Below are 27,049 nucleotides of genomic sequence, written 5' to 3' on the forward strand. Positions count from 1 at the left end.
CTTGATAAATGAGAAGCGCATTCTTGATACAGACACACTTTGTGAATGATTTTTGTTCAACAAGTGAAGCATCATATTTTGCTGGCTTAATGCAAGGTTGGAGCGGTAAGATTTTTTAGAAAGCAGTTTTTAATAAAAAACTACAGTTATGACCAACTTTAAAACCCACCTCATGAAACTACAAAAACTCATATTATTATTGAACTACACTTTTTTTTTTAGTTTGGACACCACCTAACATTCTGAACCCACACGTAAGACACGCTAACTAATAGTGTCTTACCTGTGGGTTATATAAATAGGGATCCATTTGCTGACATTGAGGATGTATGAATGTGAATGTCGGTGTAGATTATTGGCAGGACACGTTTTAATAATTGAAGAAAAGCATAGTACCAAACATGCATTATTGTGTTGCGCAAACGTTAAAGTCCATTCGTTGATTGGCCACAAAAAGCCGGTTGTATATAGGCACAGATTGCCATTCTTCTGTCAGAACACAACCGAAACGTTTTGGTGCAACCGTGCAAGGTTACATGTGTTCTCCAATCGGATCGGTAGCAGCCTTGTCAACCTGTATTGTCTGTTTGCAAATAGAATTTTACAGCACTCTAGTCTTTGATATCTCCGGAATCCATATCTTTGCATAGAATTTTTGCACATGCACAAACACCCTCACACGCAAGCAACGCCTCATATTCACAAATCACAATTTCGAGACACAGCCAAACTGCACATAGTTCGCCAGCTGCTTTCTCAGTATCTTCCCGGCTGGTGATTTGGGTATGGCGTCGACGAACAACACCTTGCGGATCTTCTTGTACGGTGCGACCCGCTCCGCTACATAGTCCATGACTTGAGCCTCAGTGACCTTGCTTCCGGATTGCCTCACGACCAGCGCTATCGGTATTTGCCCTGCCTCTTCATGAGGATACCTGCAAACAAAACTGTCATTGCTGCCAAGAACTCTACGCAGTAATTGAGCAGTCAAACCATTTGTACGTGCAATAATCTGGCACCAAAAAGACTATGGAAAGCTTGATTTGGAGTATCTGCAATTTTACTTTTGGTTGATTAGAGAGGCATATGGTACTTGTCACTCTGAGACAGGAAATATTATGTTGTGGTGGACTTACGGCATAACCGCAGCATCGACAATTTCAGGCAAAGATTGAAGGACAAGCTCCAGCTCTGCAGGTGGAACCTGCAGAGTGTGATACACCAGGGCAAGTGATCAGTCTCTGAATAACTTCGAGGAAGCTACTTGACATTTTTTCTGAACTAAGAAACTAAGACGAAACTGCAAACCTGATAGCCCTTATACTTGATGAGCTCCTTCAGTCTATCCACCACGAACAGAAACCCGTCCTGATCAATATAGCAAAGATCTCCTGTCTTAAGCCAACCATCAGAATCGAAAGCGGTAGAGTTTGCCCCATCGTCGCCGACGTATCCTGCAAAGCGTGACCCGAAAATTATGAGAAAATCTCAATGCAGGTGGATATGTAAATAACTGAAGCGAATGTTCAGGTGTAGTGCAGGGAACTTGGTGCTTTGGTTACCAGTCATGATGGCAGGCCCTCTCACCAATAGTTCCCCTTTCTGCCCGACTGATAGGGGCTGACCGTTGACGTGGTCGACGATCTTGACCTCGGCGTTCTCCGAGACGCGGCCCGCGGAGCCGAGACGGGAGCACTCTTCCCGGTCGATCATCAGTGATATACCACCCGCCTCAGTTGAACCGTAGCCCTGAAATGAATTGACACAACAAAGTTTCAGTTCAAGAGGGATAACCATACAATTCTATGTGATCAGACACAAAATGTCCGAAACATGTACTTACATAAAACTTGTCCCTTGGTTGATTTAATGTTTATTCCCTTGATCACTAAAGAAATGTAGAAGGCATAATTCTTTGAAGTTTGGATTAATATTTAGTTACATATGGTATGTGGCAAGGTATCTCCTGTTCTACTATTTTAACTACGGTCAAGTAAACAAAATAGTTCATTTGGTAAAGCTGGAGAGAGTAAATTGGACACGTCATATTTTTTTTAAAAAAAATCGTTTGGAATTTAGATAATTGTTAGACAACAGGTCAAAAAGTCACAGCTAACGATTTTCCCTGATAAGAGAGTTAATAAAACTTAAGCTCAAAATCTTCTGTACTCGTATTAATCTGAGTGTCTGACACATTGGTTGGACCATTGGAGCAGAAAGTGCTCAACGCAACTTCTCACTCTTTTCCCTGTTCATCTTTGCGTGCATTTGCAAAAATGCGATACCTAACAAGTCTTAGAACCACTACTCCTAACAAATTTGAGCGACCATTTGGGCCGCGCCTAGCATTTTGGAGCTCAAATTGAAGGCCAGTACCAAACATGTCATCGACATTGGCATACTGCGAAATACCCGATCAAATTATAGGTGTTGACGCGAAAGGATGTCACGCCAAACATTAAGCACCTCATGTGCATAATCCGGCTAGCAGCATTCAGGATACTCCAGTCATGACGCTGTGTTATCGGACCTTCATCGTCATCCACGCTCGGGAGGGATCTCGTCGTAGCGCGGATGGCCGACGACTTATCCTTGGTCGTCGATATCAAAATAGATAACAATATAGATTAGAAGAGATAACATGACTACAGAAGCTAGGCAAAATAGATAAAAACAAAAGATAGGTTGTGTTTTGATCGATTGGTTGATTTTCTCAATCAGCCATGACCCTCTCATATTTAAAAGGCAGCATGTCTTAGTCATAAGAGATCAAGACTCCTAATCAAACCGAACAAGACTTACAGACATGATTCAGCTATGTTTTTTAATCTCCAAACTTTTTAATCAATCACAGCTTGACCTTCTTGGATTCGACTATATGCTTGATGTATCTATGTACTTAAATCAGACCAGTTCTTTCACTTGTCCGAAGATCAATTGCTGAAACAAACCGTGGTCACTGATCGCCTCACTGGTCATGACTACTGTTCGTAGTCACTGTTCAAGGTCATAAAGTACTATTCACTGGTCAGAGTCACTATTCACTAATCGGAGTTATTGTTTATCTGGTCGAGTACTGTTTACTGTGGTTAGAATACTGTTCACCATGGTTGGAGAACTGTTCATCAGTGGATGTACTGATCATTGGATGCCCATTAAATCAGTCATTGCTGCAATGACCACTATAAATACTAAATCTTGTCATCAACACATGCCCCCTCCCCCCGGTTTTTTGGTGAAGCTTGCTCACTAAAAACATACCTTCTCTATTTCTACATTTCTCAGGGCGATGATCAAGACATCAGCCATGAATACCTTAGGACGATGGTAACTAATACATTAGTCTTACATCTTTGCTTATTGATTCACTACACCATTTAACCAAAACTCCGAAGGTAACATACAAATCATATTAATGTTCATAGCTTTGGTTGGTGAAGCATCATTAGCATGCAACGGTGACTCTCCATAATGAAGTAATTCTTCATCTTTCTTGTCATCTTGCATAGGCGCCGGCGTTGTTGTTAGTGAAGGGGTTGTTGTAGGAGCTGTTATAACGTCTAGTTTTGATCTCCATATTTGCTTCATAGGTTGCATTGGCTTAATCTCATTGAAAATAGCATCCCGTAACTTTTCATCTTGTTGCTCCACCAATTCTTGTTTGTGTAACCACTGCAATCTTTGTTTCTTTGTGTGAGATAAGCCTAAGGGACACCACCTTGGCTGTAAGTACTTAAAAAGCGGCTTGCTACTACTTGCTTCATGGTCATTAGCCCTTGGAACAACTTGGATAATAGTAGATATGTGTTTAGACTTGACCGATTTATCACCAAAGAGGATCGGTCCTTTGCCAAGTTTTTTGGCCACTACTTTTATTGTACCAATCTCAATAATATTAGCAGTAGTAGTACTTGCCTTATCAACATTAGAATCTGAATTTTGAATGGAAATACTACCCTCCTTGGCCCGGTATTCTTTCTTCACATCTCTAGCATATTGAACATCACTAAACCAATTTCTATGCTTTAATCGGTCATGAACTGGACACGATATTCTATCCAATACTGACATCCATGGTGTTGTCCACATCGAATGAAAAGGATTGAATTGCATAGGAGGGGGTGGCATCCATATCCGTTATAGCCCCAAGTTGGGCAAGGAGGAAAAGGCATTGGAGGCATCCAGGACCATGGCGCCATACCGAATGATGGGTAGATGTTAGTAGCATTATTCTCCCTTGATTGATGATGATTGTGCACTCCTTGCCTTGAAGGGGATCTTGATCGCTTAGCTCCACTCGGTCGATTCAGATATGTTTGGACGGCCTTATCTTTCTCATATTTAGACAAGAGTTGCTTGAAAGTAGGCTTGAACTTCTCAACCTTGTCATGTTTCTTTGCTTCATTGACTTTCTACTTGCCAACCTCCGAATTCTTTGGTTTGATCATACTTTTCTTAGCATTGACATGCTCCCTGGCGGTTGAAGTGTTTTTTGCGGTCTTGATCGATTCCTTACCTCCGGGAGCCTGCTCAAGCAATATCTCCTTCAATAAGTTTTTGTTCTCCCCCAAAGGTTTTAGCCTTTCTTCACCAACAATTACATTTTTCCCTTTAGTCGATTTGGCTTGAGTTGGCTGAATTAATATGCTCTTATCTCAGAGATCAACTACATTAACCGGGAACTATTGAAGGTCCACTTGCATCTCCGCAAATTTCAAATGTCCTTCATTAATGGCCGATTGAATTTGACAGCGGAAAATATTGCATGTTAGTAGCATGAGAATATGAATTATGCCCTTTGCAATAAGCTCACCTCTTTAATTCATCTAATGGTGGAATTATATGACCATGAGGCAACTTAATTTGCTTTTCTTGTAGCAAGTAATCAAATATTCTATCACACTTTGCTACATCAAAAGTAAATTTAATTTCTTCTTACTGATTCTTAGGAGGCATCGACTTAAGAGAAGAGCAAACGAATGGTTTAGACTTAGAAGACCAAGCCCATTCGGCCACACATACGTTAACATCACTATTGTCCGAATTTTCAGATAAATATTCGAGCATATGCATATTAGGATGATCCTCTCTCACTCTATCATTTGATCTATGAAAATTTCTAAACTCTTTAACTCAGCTTTCTTGAGCCAGAGATTTTTGTAATACTTGGCTAATATCTAAGAAACCATGGTTCTTTAGTTTTTCTTTTAAATGAGGAAGTAAACCAGAATAAGCTAGGTCGGGCAAATCTCTATTAGAAATTGTCAAATTGAAACATTGGTTTCTTATATCTCTAAACCTTCGAATGTATTCAACAACAAACTCATTATGTTTTTGTTTAACCGATGTTAAATGTGACAATCTAAGCTCAGTTTCCCCAGTATAAAAATACCCATAAATTTTTTCCTCTAATTGGGGCCACGTATAAATAGAATTAGGTGCTAGAGAAGTAAACCAGATAAATGCAGAGCCATACAATGATAAAGGAAACAATCTTAATTTCAACATATCGCATGCACTAGCTTCACCACACTGCAAGATAAATTGAGCAATATGTTCTAGAGTGGTTCTACCATCATCCCCAGTAAACTTAATAAACTCAGGCACTCTATACCTTCTGGGATACTGAATATTATCATAGAAATCAGGGTATGGTTTTCTATAGACACGTGTTCTACCCTTAGGTTCTATCCCAAAGTGTTTCTTCAAAATATTAGCTATTTGTTCTCTAATACTTTCATACCCCATAGGTTGCTCAGTCAGGGGCCAAGTAGGAGTCACATTAGTTTGTTGTTGCCGCCCAAAAGAATGTGGTGGTGGTGGTATATCATGAGAATGCAGCACAACGGGCTACGTATATGGAGTATTTTGTGGAGGCACATTAAAATAAGTCTCCGGCAATGTACCATAAGGGATGCCGGAGCCTTGAGAAGGTATAGGGGGTGTACTATATGCCACAATATTATATGAAGCTACTGACATATTTGCTGAAATTTCATCAACTCGGCTGTTATTATTAGCTACATGTGGAACTGAGTTAATTATACTAGATATAGTGTTTGACAATTGAAAACCAAATGGCGTGACCTCCGGTTTAGTAGCATCTAGTGAATTAGGCGGTAGTGTCACAGCATTGGCCGAACCTACAACATTGGTTTGGCTATGAAATTGTTCTATCGACATGTCTTGTTGTGTGGACATAGGTGATATAAATTTTACCGACGAATCAAAAAGATATTTCTGAATTCTATCATCATTATTAGAAGTTGAAGCACTAGCATCATGTGATAGAAGTTGTTTTAGTGTATCCTTAATACTTTTCATGTCAAGAGCTATGGATCAAAATGTCTATTAAATGATTGATCAAAACGTTGAACTAGTGCATCAATTTGTTACCCATAACATCACCTACTTGCTAATCAATCATCAAAGCAACTTTCTCTTCGGTAAGAGATGCGTTACTTACAGTGGGGGTTACATCAGATTTGGAATAGATATGCGTGAAATCTCCTCCCTTCCAGATGATGCCATGTCTTGTCTTTTGGTAGCGTGAAGCGAACGCCTTGTCAAACTCCATCTTGAGCTGCTCTTATTCTTGTTGTGCCTCCTCATCTAGCTCTTCGATGGCGGGCACAATGACATTTTCGGGGTCAACTTTGGATCCGTTCGTCATGGCTAGGGTTTCAGAATATGGCTAGATGAGAGCAGAAAGTTTCTTCCCTAGCCGAGTCGCCAAAAAGTGTGTTGACGTGAAAAGATGTCACGCTAAACATTAAGCACCTCATGTGCATAATCCGGTGAGCAGCACCCGGGATACCCTGGTCGTGACGCTGCATTGTCGAACCTTCGTCATCACTCATGCTCGGTAGGGACCCCATCGGAGCACGACCGACGACTTGTCCTTGGTCATCGAGATCAAGAACAGATAGCAATGTAGATTGGAAGAGAGAACAAAACTACATAAGCTAGGCAAAAGAGATAAAAATGAAAAATAGATTGTGTTTTGATCGATTGGTTGATTTTCTCAATCGGCCATGGCCCTCTCATATTTAAAGGGCGGCGTGTCTTAGTCGTAAGAGATCAGGACTTCTAATTCAAACCGACAAGACTTACATATATGATTTGGCTGCGCTTTTTGATCTCCAAACTTTCTATAACTAACATATCTTTCCTAATCGACCATGTAAACTCCCATATATCTACCTAAGTATCTTTTATTGCAGCTCGACCTTCTTGAATTCGACTACTTGCTTAACATATCCATGTACTTGAATCCGATCAGTTCTTCCACCTGTCCAAAGACCAACTGCTGAAACAAATCATAGTCACTGATCGCCTCATTGGTCGTAACCACTTATCGTAGTCATTGGTCATGGTCATAAAGTACTATTCACTAGTCGGAGTTACTATTCATTTGGTCAGAGGTACTGTTCATAGTGGTTGGAGCACTGTTAATCGGTGGATGCAGTGATCGCTGAATGCCCATTAAGTCAGTCATTGCTGCAATGACCACTATAAATGCTAAATCTTGTTATCAATAATAGGTTGCCTCACTCTTCCAAAAAAAATGTTATGGACGTATTTTTTGTAGGATTCTAACTGTTCATTCCATCGGACCAATGTAGTGGGGTATTTATTACCATATCACAACCACATAGGTTCACATTAGATTAGTGCCCATGTTGATAAGAACCTTCTTAGAATATTCTTGGGGTACTACATTCCTTACATTATTACAGATTGTACCATCACAAAATAGTACACGTGTCAGTCGTCCCTTCGATGACCTCGATGGCTACCACCAGGCCTTCCTTCGGCCTCGTTCCTCCGAGCCCTTCACTCTACTTCAGGTGCCCCATCGTCCTTCGTCGATACCTTCAGTAACCTTCATCTTCGTGGCCAGGGCTTTGGCCCTCGGGCCCTTTGCTTCGTCCCAAATGGCTCTTCAAGCTTCCCCAATGCCTTCGGTGACCCTAGCTCCTCGGGACCGGGGCCTTGGCCTTAGGGATCCCTGATTCTCATCGGCTGTCCCTTTTGCTGCATACCTACGAAACAACTCCACTGTTGTGTTAGTGATACTGGTTACTTCTAGTCTAGGGTTGGCTGAGGCTAGCCGAACTCACACATGGGGACTAACATGATACTATTCACCAAATAGTGGCCCCTCGCGGTTGAGGTCTAACTTTGGGGTCCTGAAGCTGAGAATCTTTAGACGATGGTAACTCTTCTTTCAGTCTTGGTTCTCCCTTTTGGCTAGCTGAAGTCAACCCCTGATAGAATTTAATTAATTTTAATTAAGCATAATAATATTTTTATTAACAGTTGGGCGGGTTCCTTGAATACCACGCGCATTTAAATGTTATGACAGATGTCAAGCTGCCATTTGCCTTTTGCACATGATGTTTGGTTTTCTCACTCACACGATGCCCATGCAGACAGGGATGAGTATAAATAGGACTCCACCCCCCTGTGGCACTCATTTGTTTTCTCGATGCACCTTGTTCTCTCGCTCCTCTACTTTTTCTTGCCTCTTCGCCAAGGATTGAGGCATAGCTCCAGCGCCCACTAACAGGACCTTTGGAATAACACCTTCATCTCTCTCAAAACCATGGTGAAGGTTAACCTTTAGCGGGCCAGTGACAAGGTCCCTTTGACTTCACTTTATGGGACTTCACACTTCAACGAAGCCAACTGTGCCTCTCTCGGGGAGCAAGGGTGGCTTTGTCGCCTTGAAGATGCACATGTGCCAGCCTTGGATGTGATGAAACCAACTCCAAACGAGGATGAGGCGGTGGTCTTCATTGAGTTCTTCACTGCAGGGTTGAGGTTTCTCTAGAGGAAGTTCCTCAGAGGTGTGCTTCCGTACAAGCTGGAGATTCAATAGTTGACCCCCCCCCCCCCCAATGCCTTCATCCTCCTTGCCTCCTTCATATGGGCGTGGAGCATCAAATGAGTGGTTCCCTCCGTAGTTGCCTTTGCTTCGCTATGCTACGCTCACTATTAATCAAAGAAGGTGATGGTCGATGGCATGGGACAAATAGTCTCTTTGGCAGCATCTCCTTTGCCCCGCATGGGACATCGGAGACCCTTGTGAAGGCCTATCGCAATCAGTGTAGCACATATTGGACGGAATGGTGGTTCTACCACAAAGTTTTGGATGAGTACCATCTGTGATCCACCACCAAACAAATGTTTTACCTCTGGAAGCCGCAAGTTGAGCTGACAGAGGTCGCTACCCGAAAGGTCAAGATCTTGGCAATGATTTCTCATCGACTAGGGATGCGTGACCAGGTCAAGTTGTTCTGCACTACTGGCATTTGGTCCCTCTGTGCCAAATGGGAGTTCGACAGCCTATCAGCTCCTTCGGATGAAGATGGTCTTTGTTGCCCTATTCTTAACTATGGGAACACACCTTGTGAGTGTACTCATATAGTGGTCTTCGATACTTCGCCTTATTTTCTTAACCTCAACTAACTCTCCTCTCTGGTAGCAGCTGACGCTGAAGCAATGGAGACTACTGCCAAGGCCCTCATCGGCCCGTACTCAAAAGTGCAGCATGATGAGAGGATCAAGATGGTTCGATTTCTGTGGTTAAACCGCATGATGGACTTTAGAGTAGGTACAGGCCCCGATCGCCACCTTCGGAGGCTGCAAAGTAAAAGAAGATGAAAATCATAGAGGTTGGTGACTCCTTCGCCTCTGTCTCGATGGTCAAGCGTGTCATCACTGGAGCCTATCATGCCCCAGCCCCAAAGAAACCAAGATGCGCTGAGGCCATAGAAGGCCACAAGGAAAATCCTCTCTAGATACCCTAGCCATTATGGAGGAAGCTGATCAAGAGTGACCTCCTCCTCACCCGAAGCTCCGACGTGCTCGGCACCACCTCCTCTTGAAGGCACGTTCCCTTTCCCACGTTGCTGATTTCTGCTATTCTGGCCCTCGAAGAGGGCTAAACTTTACTGTGCAAAACATCCTTCACACCTTCACTGTGACTCCGACAATGATGCATTGGCCCTAGAGGCTTAGCTCTAGGCTTCGAGCGAGCATGACACATCGGGTATTTTAACTGTTGAAAATTTCAATTGTTTACTTTTGGTCAGTTCTGGACCTGCTAACATGTTCTTCCTATTTGTGATAGAGAGTACTTCAACTTGGGAGCTCCCTCGCCCAGGGAAGGGGAAACAATTGTTCTGCTCTGGGTCTTCGGTCCCCCTACAGAGTAGCAACACTTCTGGGCTCTGAGGGGTTCACTTTCTTTGACCTTCTTTGGCGGTTCGAGGCATGAGCGGCCCTTCTAGCTCTCGTGGGGAGAATTCCTCAACATGTCACCCTCCATCCTCATCATATTATAACCATCCAGATGATGGTATACCTTTACAACCTATTTTGATTCATGAGCCAATAATGTCCTCTTATTTATTCTTTTGTTATCTGCAGAACGTGCTGCTATCATGGTGCACTCAGAGGGCATTCAACCAGGCACGTTCCCATTTTGAGGAGGTGTTGTCAAATGGGATGTAGCTTGAAGAGGTGGTGATGAGCTTAAGGGCCGCCCTTGAAGACCAAAAGAAGCAGCGCCTCAAAGAGCTTAGCAGCTTGAAAGTCACTATCAAGGATGGGGAAGGGGGCCTAAAGCTAGGAGGCCTGAACCTGGGCTAAGTTGTAGCACTCCATCGAAGAGGAAACTAAAGGGGTTTCTGTGGAGATGATCATCGTGCTGCATGAGTTAGGGCTAGGCGCTGGCCCCTGCCCCTCCGTTGTCGTCGACCTTCGTAGGATGCTCGTATGGTTCCGAGGCGCAGTGGGTGCCCTGAAAGCAGGGACCCAGGCCTTCGGGAATTTTCTTCACTGGGGCCACTATGAAGGCCACCTGTTGCTCCCATTTTGATGTGCTGTCTCGGCCTAGCTTTGAGTTACCCCATAGATAGTGCCATCAACTGCCAACCACGGTATAAAGAGGGTGGGCCACACCTTCTTTATGAAGTACTGGTTTCTGTGTGGGCACGATGACACCGTCACCACTACCCACAGTTCTTGTGCAGGTAGTGGCATAGTGGGATCGGCCGCCCCGACAGGATCCCACGGTAGTGACAGAGGGTTGCACGGAGGAGGCAACGCTCGCGGACCTAGGTGTGAATCCCCTAGGCCTAGACTCTATCATTCTTTTGTAGTTCGTAGGTCCGGAGCATTGCTTTGTTATCATGTAAAATCTTTTGCAACGTAGCCTTACGATGGTGTACAAACTTCATCCTGATTAATAAAATGTATGTTTACATTTGCTTCACCATTTATACACTTTGTTCAAATTTTGGTTTCATAGTGAAATGTACAGCAGGGCAAGGCCCCTGTCCTTGTCATGGATGAGAGAAGACGCTGGCTTCAAGGATTGGGCCGAAGAGTTGGCCCCCTTCACTGGATGTGCTCCCATTGGCTATCGAATGCAACAACCTTTTAGCACCTGGTGTGACTTGGTACAGGTTCCTGTGTCAAGATCCCTATGGAGGCATTGAAGACTATTGGGTGGAGTGTGTGGCTATCAACTTCGCTCAAAATATTGACACTAGAGAATTTTAGGCAAACTTCAATAGATTGGTGCTAGCAACTAGAGGGAACAAAGTCTCACTCGACGTCCAAACATAGAAGACCTTCAGATTCCGAAGGTGGAGCCTGTAGAAGAAACGGAGCCTTATGCTCCTAGCTCCTTCATGGTGTCTTCATCATCGGGTTCCATCGTTCAAGTGACTCGTCAAGAAAAGATGTCAACCCCGAAGCACCCGTTGATGCCAGACGTGGCTTTGTATTCCAAGTAGCATGAAGCAATACATATGTACAAGCGCTCACGTATGACCTTGGGTTCTGCGGAGAAGTCTCCTTTGCTGTAATATGTAACTCTATTTGTTTGTTATATAATCAAGTTCACGTTATTGGTTATCATTATGAGTTCTCGAATCATGGCTTCGGAGCAATGAGTCAAGTTCCCAAATGTGTGGGTTTTTGGCAATCCTTAGACTTTGTCCTGTGATAGGAGTGGTGAGTCCTTAGACTTTAGCCATGGGGGAGTCCTCAGACTTCGCCCCTGTGTCATCGTAGGCGAGTCCTTAGACATCAATCTTTGGAGTTATTATACTTAATTCCCACGAAATGATTGGCGAGTCCTTAGACTTTGGCCACGAGGGAGTCCTTAGACTTCACCCCTACATCATCATAGGTGAGTCATTAGACATCAGCCTTCGGGAGTCCTTAGACTTAATCCCGTGATAGGAGTGCCAAGTCCTTAGACTTCGAACATGGGGGAGTCCTTAGACTTCGCTTCTACGTCGTCATCTACCTGTCCTTAGATGTCAGCTTTCGGGTGTCCTTAGACTCAATCCCATAAATAAGAGTGGAGAGTCCTTAGACTTTAGCCATGAGGGATTCCTTAGACTTTGCCCTTGAGTCATTGTAGGCGAGTTCTTAGACGTCAGCCTTTGGGGATCCTTAGACTTTGTCCTGTGATAGGAGTGGCGAGTCCTTAGACTTTGGCCACTGGGTAGTCCTTTGATTTTACCCCTATGTCGTCATAGGCGAGTCCTTACTTGTCAGCCTTTGGGAGTCCTTAGACTTAATCAAATGATAGGAGTGGCGAATCCTTAAACTTCGGCCACAAGGGAGTCCTTAGACTTCGCCCCTATCAAATAATGCTTCTCATCGGAGAATACACGCTTTTCATTCATAAGGGATTACACAAAGAGACTGCCTAATTAAAAACCTTGCTCCCTGAAGTGGGGTTTCCCTTGCAAGGAAAAGAGTACAACTCCGAAGGGCTAAAAAGAGTACAATTCTGAAGGAAAGGACAAAAATAAGCAGAAACCCTATTTAAATTTTCTAGAACTAGATAGCTTTGGCATGCGAATCCCACTGTAAAACCCAGAACTTGCGGAGCACGTCCGCGTTCCACATGTGGGGGAGCCCTTGGCCATCCAACGTGGCTAAATGATAGGATTATGGTCTTTAGGACTCTATGAGGAAGGGACCATCCCATTTGGTTTGTAGCTTTCCCACTGTTTTGTGATTGAGTCAGGGGCGAAGGACGAGGTCTCCAGGTCAGTATGCCTTGGCTCTAATTTTCTTGTCTACCCATTGCTTTGTTTCTTGCTGATACTTGGCGAGGTTCGCTACTGGTAGCAGACGAGATTCTCCCACTAGATCCTTCGAGAGGGACTCTTCTCTTAGGGTGGTAGAGAGCATTCACAGTGACTATGTCTTTACTTATTCGTGGGTAACAACTTCAATGCCGAACAATAAGTGGTATGGAGTGAATCCCGTTGGCTGGGTGGAAGTTGTGTGAATAGACCATAAGACCTTCGTTAGTTCTTTGACCCATTTGCCCTTTGACAATCTGACTAACCATTTGGCCAATGCTGCGGACACACTTCTGTTGGCCTGCTCAACCGTTCCATTGGATTATAGATGACCGACTAACGTGAAACATATCTTCAATCCAATGTCCTCATAGAACCTCCATTACAACGAAGAATCATATTGTGTGTCATTGTCTAATGTGACTTTGCGGGGCACTCCAAAACAACATACCACCAGCCACTAGAAGAAGCATTGTATCTATTCACTGTGATGTGTGCGAGAGGTGTGCCTCAATCAACTTGGAGAAGTACTCCACCATAATCAATGTGTATTTGAGGACCCATGGGGCATGAGGGAAGGGGCCGAAGATATCTATTCCCTAGCATGCTAGGGGCCATATCTATTCCCGAGCAAATTTTTGTGACTTCCTCCCCATCCATTGGCACTCTGGGCATGTGCAAAACATAACCTTCGCATCTGATACTGTTGTGGGCCAATAGAAGCATTGCCAAAATGCCTTCAACACTAGGTCCCTAGGGCCAATGTGACACACAAAGCCCTTGATGCATTTCCCAAAGTAATTCTCTCCCTTTGGATTTTGACATGCATCACAGTAGTGGTGCACACCCCCCCCCCCCGCCCCTTATACAAGCTACCATCAATGATTCGGTAATTCCTTGCTATGTAGACTATTCTCTTAGCTCTGCTTTTGTCTTCAATAGTGCTTTGACTCTATAGATGGGCTAGTAATGGGGTACACTAATCCACCTATGTTAGTACTGCTATGTGCGCTAGGGTTTCCTCGCAAACCATAAGTAGAGCCTTAAGATCTTCAAAGAACACCTCCAGGTGTAGAGGGGTGCACTAGGCCACAATCTTCTCTAGCATGTCAGCCTCTTGATTTTCGCCTCTTGGAATGGCGTTTAATGTGAAACCCATTTTGCATTCTCAGCACCAATTGGAAATATTTGACCAGCTTCGGATCTTGAACTCGGAACGACTTATCAACTTGGCCTACAACGAGCTACGAATCCGTGTTTACTAAAGCGTTCTTGGACCCTAGGCTCTTGCTTTTTGAAGGCCCAACAATACTACCTCGTATTCTGAAGTGTTGTTTGTTGTACCAAAATGTAACCTCACTGCGTAATATAGCTTTGATCTGCTCGGAGAGATCACCACTATCATCGCACCTGCACTTGAAAGCCCCCAGTCTCTGTCTGTATATATGGACCACAAGAGATCAAGCTCCAGCTTGGGTGGCGCTCTGGCATGAGGTGTCCAATCAGCAACAAATTCAGCCAGGACTTGAGACTTGATAGCCGTGCATGCGACAAAGGTAACACACAGAGGGGAGAGTTTTGGTGCCCATTTCTTGATGCGCCCCGTGGCTTCGTAGTTTGCAAAGATGTCATTTAGTGGGTAGGAGGTTGGGACCATCATCTGATGGGCTATCAAGTAGAGCTTCAATTTTCTAGATGTCATGACCACAGCAAATGCCATCTTCTCAAGCTAAGTATACCACTCCTTGGCACCACTCAGGGCCTCTGAAACATAGTATCGAAAGCTGCCAAAGGTTGTTCTTGTCTTTCTTCTCTTGAATAAGCACTTCACTAACTACCAAAGGGGAGGCTATGTCGACAATAACAAGCTAGCACCGGGCTCTGGACTGGGTAAGGTGGTGAGAGTAATCAAATGTTCTTTTAATGCTTCGAAGGCCATTTGCTGCTCATCGGTCCATTGGAATGGATTTGAGCCCCAGAGGACACGATGGAAAGGCATGCTCTTCTCTATTTATCAGAAACGATTCAATGAAGTCGTCTTTGCTATTAGACGTTGTGTATCCCTAATTGATGCGGGGGTGTCGTTCATGATGGCTCCTATTATCTCCAGGTTAGATTCGATTCCCCTTAAGGATACTAGAAATCCTAGCAACTGGTCAGAACAGACTCCAATGACACACTTCTTCGGACACAGGCGTAGCCCTCTGCTTGAAGGTTGCAAAAAGTTTACTCTAGGTTTGCCAAGCGATCTCCCTCACTCTGACTTCGGAAGACAATATCATCGATGTAGGCTGTGACATTGTGATCAAGTTGGGTCTTCAGGACTTTACTCACCAGATGCTCGAAGATTGTGCCAGCATTACAAAGGCCAAAAGGCATCCACACATAGTAATTGGTCCCAAAGAGTGTTATAAAGCTCGTCTTCACTTTATCTTCCTTAGCCATCCACACCTGGTGATACCTGGAGTATGCGTCAAGAAAGCTTATCATTTCTGAACCTACAGTACCGTCGATCAGCTGGTCTATTCGGGCCAAGGGGGAATCATCCGTAGGACACACCTTGTTAAGATCTGTGAAGTCAACACACATGTTCCACTTCCCATTGCCTTTCTTGACCAGCACAGGGTACTCTAGCCACTCCAAGCATGACTTTGCATATCACTTCGGCCTTGAGGAACTTCTGCACCTTAATCTTAGTAGCTTCTTGGCATTCTAGGGATATCAATGTTGAGATGATGCTTGATTAACCAATGGCTGACTCTTGGTAGGTTTTAGTGTGACCAAGCGAAAATGTGAACCCACCTCTCTTTGTCCCCTAGGTGTAGCAAGACTCACTTAGTGTCATCTTCTAGCTTCAGCTTCGGTACCTAGTGACACGGTTCCTTTCGGTCAACTGCAACTATGGATAAAACATGAACATTGTATTGCCCTGGAATCAGTCTCAGCTTGATCCTTTAGGGCCACTACCTGATCCCCCGACATGGTGATAACCCCTTCCAAGCAAGGCATCTTCATACATAGATAGACATGGCGGATGACAACGCCGAAGCCTGCCAGAACTCTCCTTTCGAGTATTTGCATTATACTAGTACAGGAAGTCCACCACATTGAACAATATCTCTTTTGTTTATAGTTTTCCCCCACCTCCGAAGGTAATTGGGAGGGAAATTCGCCCGAGGGCTTCGACCTTCCAGCCTTTGAAGCCCAAGAGTGGGGTTCCGGTGGGCCAAAGATGACTTCTGGCTATTCCCATGGGATTGAAAGCCTCAGCAAAAAGCAAATCTGATGAACTTTCACCATCTATCAACACTCGGTGAACTTTGGACCCTAAGACATTCACAGTGATGATGAAGGTGATAGGTACATGAGACCATCGAGACTTCATAAAGGGAGGGTGAGATCTGACGTGATTCACCCTCCACATATATTCTTTTTGCTACCTCTTTGAATCGAATTCATGTTTTGAGCCTCTAGAGATAGCCAAGACCATGTTCTGGTTCCCTTCTAATGAGGCCTTAATGGCCATGCAAGGCAGCGGGGGCGGTAATTCATTTGGAGGGGGATACTGTGGCTAATAATTTCTGACCCATTATGAAGGATGCGGTTGATATATCAAAGGAGGTATCAGAGGTGATGCATCAAAGGCTCGTCGGTACTACGATCACTGTTGGCTCGTAAGGGTTCTGCATGATACACTATCCAAGGCTCGAGAGCCTCGAGAGCCTGGTTGGAGCCAGATGACTACATAGCTTACATATGCAAGTCTTCCCTCAATGCCATGGTGTGCGGGCACATTTTGGTGGTGTGGTTAGCATCTTCACCATGCACTGCACAATAGAATTCTCTAGTGTGGTCACCTCCATGCCCCCAGCCCCTGACTCTGCCTCTGTCTCTTGATGGGCTTCTATCAACCCATCACCAATGCCGAAAACATTCCTCTTCTAATCCCTCGAGTGAGAAAAGTGTTCTCTACCCCTCTGGAGAATGATGGTGCCCCTTCGGCTTGTCCTCCCTCTCTCTTCCTTAGGATTTATCGTCGTTCTTATGTCAATGGTTCTAGGGATCCGAAGGTTCTTAGTCGGAGTGTTTCCGCAAATCATCTTCTTCCACCCTAAAGTACTCCTCCATTTTAGCAAACAACTCATCCACACTTTTGACCGACTTTCGAGCTATGTGCGAGGCCAATGCACTTGCCCAGAGCCCCCGTCGAGCCACATCGATCACTATATCATCACTCAGGCTATTCGCTTGGCACTTCACCTGTAGAAAAAGTGACACATGTATTCCTTTAAGCTTTCGCCCTCCTTCTACCTTACCACAAACAGATCTCCCATGGTGATCAGAGCAGCATAGTTTCCTTAGAAATGTGAGAAGAGAGCTTCACAAAGCTGCTCCAAGGAGTAAATTCTTCCTAGAGGTAACAAGATGTATCAAGAGAGGGCTACCCCTTTTATAAAAAGAACGAAGGCCTTTGCCATAATGGTGTCGTCCCCCTTGCCGACTCTACTCAAGCCTCAAAGCTCATCACAAACTCCTTGGGGTCGGTCTCGCCATTGTACAGATGGACGTGTGGCACCTTAAAGCCTAGAGGCCACGCCCGCGTCTGTAGGCCCAGGGACTGTGGGGAGTTAGGGTCTACTACCCGCGGTCAGATGGGCTCCTCCAAAGCCTACCTAGGCATCAACTCTAGGTTCAGGTCTTCGATATGCCCCCTCATGGTCCCTGCTGAGATGCCATGGATTGGCAAAGGGACCTAAGTTCTTCCAGGAGCTCATGTACCTGCTTCACTGCCTCCTCCACCTGCCACTTGTATTGGGCTTCACTGTTGTCATGAGGTTCGACTTCATGATCTCCTTGGGCGTTAGCCTCACGATAGACCTCCTTTATTCCTCCTTCCTCTGCCAGCTACTCTTGACCTTTCGAGCCATGTTCAGAATATGCCGTCTTCTTTGCCTTTTCCTTCCTAGTCTTCAGTGGCATGACTTGTGACTTCCCTCTCTCACCATGTGGTCATGGGTTTGGTCCCCACTTTTGGTGTCAAATGTTGGGATCTAAATCAAAACACAGTGAACATGTATTTTTTGGGATTTTAATTGTTCATTCCATCACATCAATAGTTTAAGGTATTTATAGTCATACCCCAACCACCTAGGTTCATATTACATTAGTCCCCCTGTTCATAAGAACATTCTCGAAATATTCTTGGTGTACTACAGTCATTACATTATTGCATGTTATACCATCACAGGACAATACACGTGTTAGTCGGCCCTTCGGCAACCTGGACGTCTATCTCCGGGCCTTCCTTCGGCCTTGTTCCTTCGAGCCCTTCACTTCGCAACAGGTGGCCCGTTGTCCTTCATCGACACCTTCAGCGACCTTCATCCTCGTGGCTGAGTCTCTAGCCTTCGAGTCCTTCGATTCGCCCCAAGTGGCTCTTCAAGCCTTCCTTATGCCTTTTGTTATCATGGCTCCTCAAGACCGGATCCATACCTACAAAACATCTCTGCTGTTGTGTTAGTGCTACCGGTTACTTCCTATCTTCGGTTGGCTGAGACTGGTCAAAGTCACATAAGAGGGCTAACAAGGTACCATTCCCCAACATGATGGCCGAAAGCAGATGAACTGATTGGGTCAAAGACCAGAGGCTGACAACGCAGCACAAGCATGATCGATGATCAGTCACACGTAGCCCTGCAAATGGTTTGGGCTAAAACTGGTTTTAGTAGGGTAGTTTTTGAGTTGGGCTAATTTGGTTTGGTGGGGAATGAGCTAAGATGGCTAGTGGGTTATTTCATTTTGAGCTAGCAAATAGAAATGACTAGTTTGGATTGGACTAGCTTCAACTTTTCAAGTTGAGATCGGTTCCAAACCATGGGTTGAAACCTAGCAAAGAAGTCCGAGAGTGACCGATTTGGCGATTTTGTTGTTGAAACCCTCGACTCCCTCTCCTCCCACCGCACCACCTCCAGTTTGTTCACCGCCACGCCCTCCTCCCGGGTTGGTGGCTGCTCGGTTTGAACTAACTAGTAGAACCAAACCATATCGTAACGTGAAACCATATCTAGCAAATGGGCTCAAAATGGTTTGGAGCTGGCTTGAGACATGTGGTGTGGTTTGGTTTGGGTTCAATTGTCCACCTAGTTTGGTTTGGGCTCAATTGTCCACCTAGTTTGGTTTGGGTTGGACTTGGGAGGGGGGTGGTGGGCTGGGGTGGTCTGGGCTGAGATTTGGGAGGGGAGTGGTTTGGTTCAGTTTTGTGTTGGTTTTCAGCCCATTATCAGGTTTAGTCATGCGTGTTCAATGATTTTGATCCAATCATTATTCTCAGGAAACGATTGAAACAACATCATTACATTGATCAAGGTGTCTCATGGGGGGTAATTATTCACCCCAGCCGGTCCAGACTCCAGGGAAGTAGTGCAAAATGAACTACAAGAAAGAAAAATGGAATGAGGGTCCAACATGGGGCTTTCATGAAACCCTAAGATCGATGCTTGGTTTGGTTGCTAGCAACTTCATCATGAGTCCCTAAGACGGACACTTGAAAAAGTGATTAGCCGAAGAAACTGCACGTTTCTTGCCACATAGTAGTAGGATGAAAAATAAGCCAATTTTTTTGGCACCGCTTCTTGAAGAGACACGGCGATGCTTATGCATGTAACTTCTTCTGCTTGAGATGTACATTCACGGAATATCTCGGCAAAAATGGACTGACTATTTGAAATTTGAAAAATCATTGCAAACGTTGTTTAGATTTCTTGCAAGAGGTGTCCGAAAAAAGTGGGAAAGCTTGAATCCAAACGACCTCTAGTGAGATCTGCACCAGATCCGTCCTCTGAGACTCGATGCATTGGCTTGTACGAAGTACAAATTCCATGCATATTCTCTAGAGCCTAGACTAGACAACACCCCCCTGGAAGGCTGGACTCTCTTGTGCTGGCAGCACTGCTGCCGTAGGAGTATGGCCCTAGCAGCCCTTATTTATTCACAGATTTGTTTGCACATACGCGCACCTCAATTAATCAATTCTCCTCGGCTGAAACCTATTCCTGCAGCTGGTGGTACTACGCGGCGACACTCCCATGATGTGAACCCGCGCCGTGATTTTGGCTATGCTGACAGCTGACAAGTGTATGTCCGTGTAGTGAACATACAGGGTGGTCAGTCCCTTGCAGATTGATTGTTGGTGTCACCCTCATGGAATTACTATTGGGGACTCGAAAGAGCATGCTAATTAACTAACCAAGGGCCTAATAGAATAGTGGACTCCAGTCCAGAGTTTTTCTGTTCCATGTTCTATTTTTGTTGTTCTTGTTACTAATTGAAATACTTTTCGATCAGTTATGTCTTAGTCCTAGTATCATGTCGGGGTGCACATTTTTCTGAGATGAATGCTATGGTTGACTTGGGAGCAAACCTTCCTGATTTATCACCAATATAATTCGTAAAATATCTGAACTGAGAAATTCATGAAGATAATGCTTGTAGGTTACTGCAGACTTTTTTTTTTTGAAACGATGGCAAAAAAAATGCTGAATGTTTTTCGCAGAAGAAGAGAATTGACCTAGTTTATTAGAAAATCAGGCCTAAAAATCTCACAACTGCACAGTTAATTTGATGGAAAACCGGCGAAAACCCCTGCAGAATAGACAACTACGTCGAAAACAATAGCCCAAAAGGTGATCCTCCAACCACTTGGACACGACAACAGATAGAGTTTGCAATAAGTTATAGTTACCAAGCTTGGACAGTAGCTCTGACTTACTATAGCGAACCCACAACTACTACCTCAACCCATAGACTCCTCCGCAGGGGAAGAAACATGCATTGAGTCATCGTTGTCGAGCACTGTCGCACCTCGACGACACAGCAACGCTGACTTCCCCGTTGCATGACTAACCTAACCAAAGGTGGAGAGCAAACACAGGGGCCAAACAACCTGAAAAAGAGATGTCCAAGCCCAGAAAGGCACATAGAGGTCAACTTCACCGTCGAAAGACCCAGGCCCACACCCAAGCTAACCGCTACTCCAAACCTAGGAAGGGGCCTCCAATGCGATGCTCTAGGGAGGGTACAATGTCCATAGACGCCATCGTCGCCTATCCAGAATATCTGGTGCTAGGTTTTCACCTGGAGAGACCCCAGTCGTCAGCATCGATCGAAGTCAAGTAGGGCTTTCGCCTAATTCCCTAAACCCTGGCCGTCAAACACAGGTAAACCCCACGGTGGAGCTAAGAGGGCCAATAGAGCGGTGCTTGGGGCACCCACGTGCGCATCCCCTGAGCCACCACCATGTCCCCTAACTCCCTGCGGACCAGATCTGGGAGAATAGACAGATCTAGCAAGGGGAGGAGCATAAGCAGCGCTGGGAAGGCCAGGAGGTGGGCACCGTGGGATGGAGAAGAACCGCAACCCTAGTGCAGAGCAAGAGCCGAACCTGCAAGGGAAGATCCAAGGCTCCACAGGCGATGAGGGCTACCACCAACAACTCTAAGTCCATCGACGAAAGACCACTACGACAAAGCCTCGGAACTGCGGACTGACGACCCCAGTAAGGCACAATAGATGGATCTAGGTCAATCCGCACAGAACCGCAGGCCGACCGATGCTTCTAGTAGCCGAACCTAGCCGTTGACCACCACGATAGCCATAAAAATGATGGCCCAAAGCCGCCAATGCCCGGAACGGGGGCGGCCCACCGTGGAACGCAAGCAACATTGAAAGCTCATCGTCATCGTGCACTAACCGAGGTGTGAATGTCTCCGTGTCGCCCCGTCACTGCCGCCACCCATGAGCAGGCGTCTTGCCCACGTTGTCGACCGCCACCACGTTATCCCATCATGGGGCACCTAATCTGGCCATAGAAGCACCAGATATGTCGCCACCAAAGGCCGCATGGCCATGGATGCCACTAGAGACATCGGCGAGTGCAGGTCTTATTGGAGGGGCGGAAGGGGGTAGAGGATGGGAGAGAGGGGAGGGGAGGCCGCATGAGACGCTGCTTGGCACCACTGCCTCTGCCAGCCGGTGGGGGGCAACAGTGGCCACGCTTGGCTACGGGGAGGGAGGCTAAGTGGTGAAGGAGTTGTCCCCCCGAGTCGCCTCTCAAGATGACACAGGGGTCAAGAGCTTGCTACACTTTGAGACACCAATTTCGTTGATCGTTTGCACTAAATATTTTACACTATGTCCCTGAAGACTTTTATATTGCTAATTCATTTTATGTGCTTTCCATGGAAAAGGACTCGAGCACCGCCGTACATTAAGAAGAAATGCAGAGTGTATCTACAAGCCACAAACATGCATAATTGAAAAGAATTCAAGTTTAGCTACTACAAACACCACTCATTTAGGTTTTCACTACGAAATCTTCATAGGAAAAATTGTCATTACAACCGGGGCATAATACCTAGCTCCTCGCACAAACCAGTGGGTGTGTGATTATTAGACTCTTTTTATGGAAGAGTCAATGATTTAATGGGGTATACCAACAAATTTAAACGCTACCTAGCTACTTTTGTAGCCTTATTTAGTTGTGTTGCCTATGACTTGCTATCCGGGTGCGCTACCCGAAAATACGATAGTCCCTATGTTGTGCAGAGTAGAGCATCTTCTATTCGCTGGGATCAAGCTTTTCCTCTGTAGGGGCTTTGTGCAATAAACCCCCTAGGGGCGGTCCTCCATCGTCGCAAAGTAGTAAAGGTCCCCACAAAGTTTTCGGAAACATGAGTAATCATGTTCGTAAATATAACATTTCTTGTCGAACCACTTAACCATATTTTTTTATGGGAGGGTACTCCAAGTAGTGGGTACCTTGCAGGACCTCACCATGCCTACCTAGGTCTTGTATGGATATGCAGGAAAAGGTGCTCTTATGTGTCTGTAGTGGGGGTGTTTTGTTCACGAGAATGGATTCCTGGTCAAGTCATGGTAGTACTTGATTATTTGCATTGTACCTTTTAATTAATGTTGTATCAAGGATAATCACAGCTTCTATATAGCTCAAAGCAGTGTCAAGTGAAAATGTGCAATGTCTGAGCTATTCGCCACAAACTTACTCCTTTCTTCCTAGGCTATTTTATAGTCTTTTTAAAAAAAATTAGTGTTATAAAAGAAATAATGCTGTGCTGTATATAGCAGTCTTAAAGTTTCATTCATGGGTTATTATATGATGTTATACGTTTTCCGAGAAAATGGAAACAATCTAAAGAGTAGCATGGATTTTATTTCTTGAAAAATAAGAAAACGTCCGAGCCATAAAAACCCATAACTAGAAGACGATGCTACGCAACAGTAAGGGGAAAAACACATGGCAGACACATGGAAGCGTTCAATTTTACAAGTGCCGCACTTTTCTGGCGCCAGTTTTATTCGCCACAAGCTGTTATTGTAGATTTGATCATGCTACTTTGGACTAATAGCAACTCGTCCTTAGCCCTTGATTGGAGGGGCAAGGATTAGCTACAATCCTTAATTTGCTGATGTCTGACGGGGACATCTGTTTTTCTTTTCTTTTTTTTGTCCTGGTCAACCAAAATGGACTTGCTCTAGTTAATGGCCGCCCATCCAAACAAGTTCTGAGTACAAAATCAGCTGGACTGGTTAAACCGTTCTGGCAGTCCAGCACAATGCTGCTCATCAGCCAAAAACCAGCTGCCGTCTAAACAAATTAACTAGCAGCACTGCATCATTAATGGAAGGTACATGTTTCCCCAGACCACAGATTAGCTTATTAGTCATTTTCTCGAAGAAAGGACTGCTGGGCCATTGATTTAATGGAGTAGCAACTTATTGGATTATGGCAATTTTTTACTTGATGTTCTTTGAAGAAATGTTTCAGCTTCTAAAGCTCAAAGCTGCTTAAAGACCAAAACTTTTTTCTTTGCAACTGTGAATTGTCGAATTTTTTGCTTCAAAAAATTGGTTTGTTTTGGAGCACTTCAGAAAGTGAAACCACCTAGGATCGCGGCACAACTTCCCCTCCCTACTCCACCGTCGTTGCCGGTGCTCTGGCTCCACTATAAGCTAGCAGGTCGGTGATAACCACAATCGCTAAGAAACTGGAAAGCGATGCGAATAGGAGGGTAAGATGAGAGCATCAGGAAAAGATGGCTGATGGTTGAGTAGCAGCGGTGCGAGTGCGACGCATGGAAAAGGTGCAGCGCAGCACATGGCAGCGGTTAAAGTGTTTGAGGGGAGGGTAGAAGAGGCACAAGGCAGCGGTGAAAGTGTTTGGTCTCGGAGTTCCAACCCAGTACCGCATCGACCTGCCGGGTAATGCTATGACGTGGGGCAGTTCTATTAATAATTTTGGTGTATTTTACTTTTGGAACAAAATGGAAATGCAACGCTGTGAGCCAACTAATCCGCTGTTTTCGAGCAAACTGACCTTTTCTATTCCCCGAAAAAAAAAAACCTGACCCTGTTTTAGGACACAGACAAACCTCTTGTTCTATGCAACCGCTCCTTATAAAGTTGCTGACCGCTCGTTTTGAATTATATATAATTGATTGTTTTAAATTTTACCTACAAATTACTTTTTTATATATTGAGCTTCGATACTTGAAAATGACACAAATAGATTTGTCTTAAAAAGTATTTTCATAATAATTTATTGTTTGTCATATTTTATCAATATATTAAAAAAAGAAGTAGTCAATGCTATATTTTTAGGGATTATACTGATATCTAAAATACATATTTATTCTGAATTAGAGAGAGTACGTGGTTGTTGGATGTTGACATTAGTGACCAAGTCTTATCCGTAGCTCCAAGTCAACCAAGTGCCCCTTATTATGTGAAAAAAATATTTCAATGAATTGAAGTTTTCACCCTCTCCCTAAATTATGTATGTGATCTCTTATCTTATCACATTAAGACTGGCCCCTACAAGATTTGATTGAAGTCTAGCGGTGTATCATCCCTCTGTTATTCCCGGTATTTAAAACAATTAAAACACGAGACACATGTTTGTAGATGATTCACGGGTCCTAATAAGATTGCATGATATATTGTACTGTAGGAGTGTCGCCTGTTTTTACTCCAACGATGTCGAGTTAACTATTCCTCCTAGAGTTCATAATTTCCTTTTAGCTGATCTGGCAAATAATAAAGTACCGACCTGAGATAACAGCTTGTCTAAACGTGGAGATAAGTAATACTTACTTTGCTGTGAACCGGATGTAGCTGGATTGGTTAGAGTTTTTATGATAGAACATATTTATTAGGGTTTAAGTCCTCCACTTAGTATAAGTGCTCGTATTTTTTTAATTAATTCCTAAAAAATAATAGTATAAGTACATGTAGATGAGTTCAGTGATCAAAACGTACGTCTGTCCTACGTGATGTTATATCTTCAATCTTATTAAGGTATGTATTAAGATACATCTATACGAGCATATGTGAGCTTGTGTGCGTGTTAAACTATGTACTTTGAAAAAAATCTTTTGCTCAGAACTGAAATGTGGATCACATGTTTTTTCAATGTGTTGCGGGTACAATTTTTTTCTATCATCAATCAGCATTTTTTTTTGTTTTTTCTTATTCTAAGAAGGTTTGTATTTGAGCCGAACAAGTTTTGGGCAAAATTCTGCCGAACTCTTGAAATTCCGATAAAAACAAAGGATACGCATTGGCAAACAGTACAATGAAAGGGACATAGACATGTACAGCGAAAACTTACCATGCAGAGGTCCACCTTCGGGAAGCGTCGCCGGAAACTCTCTGCCGCCGCCCTCGACAGCGGCGCGCCGCCACATATCACCCGCTGTAGCGCCTCCAGGTTGCACCTGGCCTTCGCCATGCCCACCACCACCGGCGGCGAGGCCGTCATCTCAGCGACCGCCCACCGCTCCGCCGCCTCCATCATCCCCTTCACGCCGCGCCGCGCCACCGCGTCGGTCATCACTACCGTCGTCTGGCCCATTGCCACCCCCTTCAATGTGAAGTAGAACCCCATGGAGTGGAACATCGGCGCCCCCAGCAGCAGCCTCTCGCGACCCTGCGTCGGCTTCTCGAACAGGGCGTGGGAACCCGCTACCATCGCGATGAAGCTCCGGTGCGGCAGCGCCGCGGCTTTCACCCGCCCGGTCGTTCCCGACGAGTACTGGATGGCCGCCGTCTCCGACTGGCGCACCACCACCGTGTCCAGCGCTGATTCCTCTTTGTAATCGTCGTTGTGCAAGAAGGAGCGGAAGCGATCCGAATCTAGGAGGACGGTGGCGAGGCCGGCGGGCAGGTTGGCAGCGGTTGAGCACACGGCGAAGGCGACGGAGGCGCCCGACAGGGCGACGAGGACGGCGACCTCCGCGGCGGTGAGTGCCGGGTTGGCAGGAGACACGACGGCGCCAATGGATAGGAGCGCGAAGTAGAGCACCGGGACGTCCAGCCGCGCCGGCGCGAGCACGAACGCGACGTTGCCCCGGCCAAGCCGGACCCGCGAGCGCAGGGCACCCGCGAGCGCGCGCACCTGGGACAGGAACGCCGGGAACGATACGGCCTCGCCCGTGGCGGTATCGATGAGAGCCGGGTAAGCGGGGAGCGGGGACGGCAGGAGCGAGAACGCGAACGCCGGGAACGAGAGGGGCACGTCCGCCGGCGGCAGCGGCACCGGTGGCCGCAGGCTGCGGAATGTCCTGGTCGCCGCGCAGTAGCCGCTGCGTCCGTCGACATTAATCACGCCGCCGGCGCCAGCGCTGCATCCATCGGCGTTGGCCACGGCGGGCGCGGGGGTGGCCATTTCCTTGATAACTTGTGACTGCGTCGAGGAGTTGGTAAGACGCGGAGGTGGTGAAGTTGTTTGTTTGGTTTCTCTGATGTTTATTGAGACGGTGAGCCAGGCTGCAGAGACGAGCCTTCCTTGTTTTATTGAGACCAAGCCTAGACAGAGTCTGATCGGTGGCGCAGGCTAGTGTAAAGTCACCACG

General features: G+C 45.4%; 1 protein-coding gene across 1 annotated transcript; it reads right to left on the minus strand.

The window, feature by feature from the left end:
- Positions 1 to 421: 421 nt before the first annotated feature.
- LOC133912596 (4-coumarate--CoA ligase-like 7) lies at positions 422 to 27,049 on the minus strand. Its single transcript, XM_062355428.1, has 5 exons — positions 25,807 to 27,049; positions 1,563 to 1,749; positions 1,309 to 1,454; positions 1,137 to 1,204; positions 422 to 935 (listed from the first exon to the last, which is right to left on the minus strand). The coding sequence occupies exons 1-5, from the start codon at positions 26,860 to 26,862 to the stop codon at positions 707 to 709; spliced, it is 1,686 nt and encodes a 561-aa protein (XP_062211412.1). The 5' UTR covers positions 26,863 to 27,049; the 3' UTR covers positions 422 to 706.

Source organism: Phragmites australis, chromosome 1 (genome assembly GCF_958298935.1).
Source record: "Phragmites australis chromosome 1, lpPhrAust1.1, whole genome shotgun sequence".
In the NCBI taxonomy this organism is placed as follows: domain Eukaryota; kingdom Viridiplantae; phylum Streptophyta; class Magnoliopsida; order Poales; family Poaceae; genus Phragmites; species Phragmites australis.

What these genes read in the sequence shown, in the direction of transcription:
- LOC133912596 (XM_062355428.1), bottom strand. Translation starts at nt 26,862, where the DNA reads ATGGCCACCCCCGCGCCCGCCGTGGCCAACGCCGATGGATGCAGCGCT. An exon ending in CGAAGGTGGACCTCTGCATG is followed by an intron (nt 1,750 to 25,806) that starts GTAAGTTTTCGC and finishes AATTCATTTCAG; the next exon opens with GGCTACGGTTCAACTGAGGC. An exon ending in GTCGATGCTGCGGTTATGCC is followed by an intron (nt 936 to 1,136) that starts GTAAGTCCACCA and finishes TTTTGTTTGCAG; the next exon opens with GTATCCTCATGAAGAGGCAG.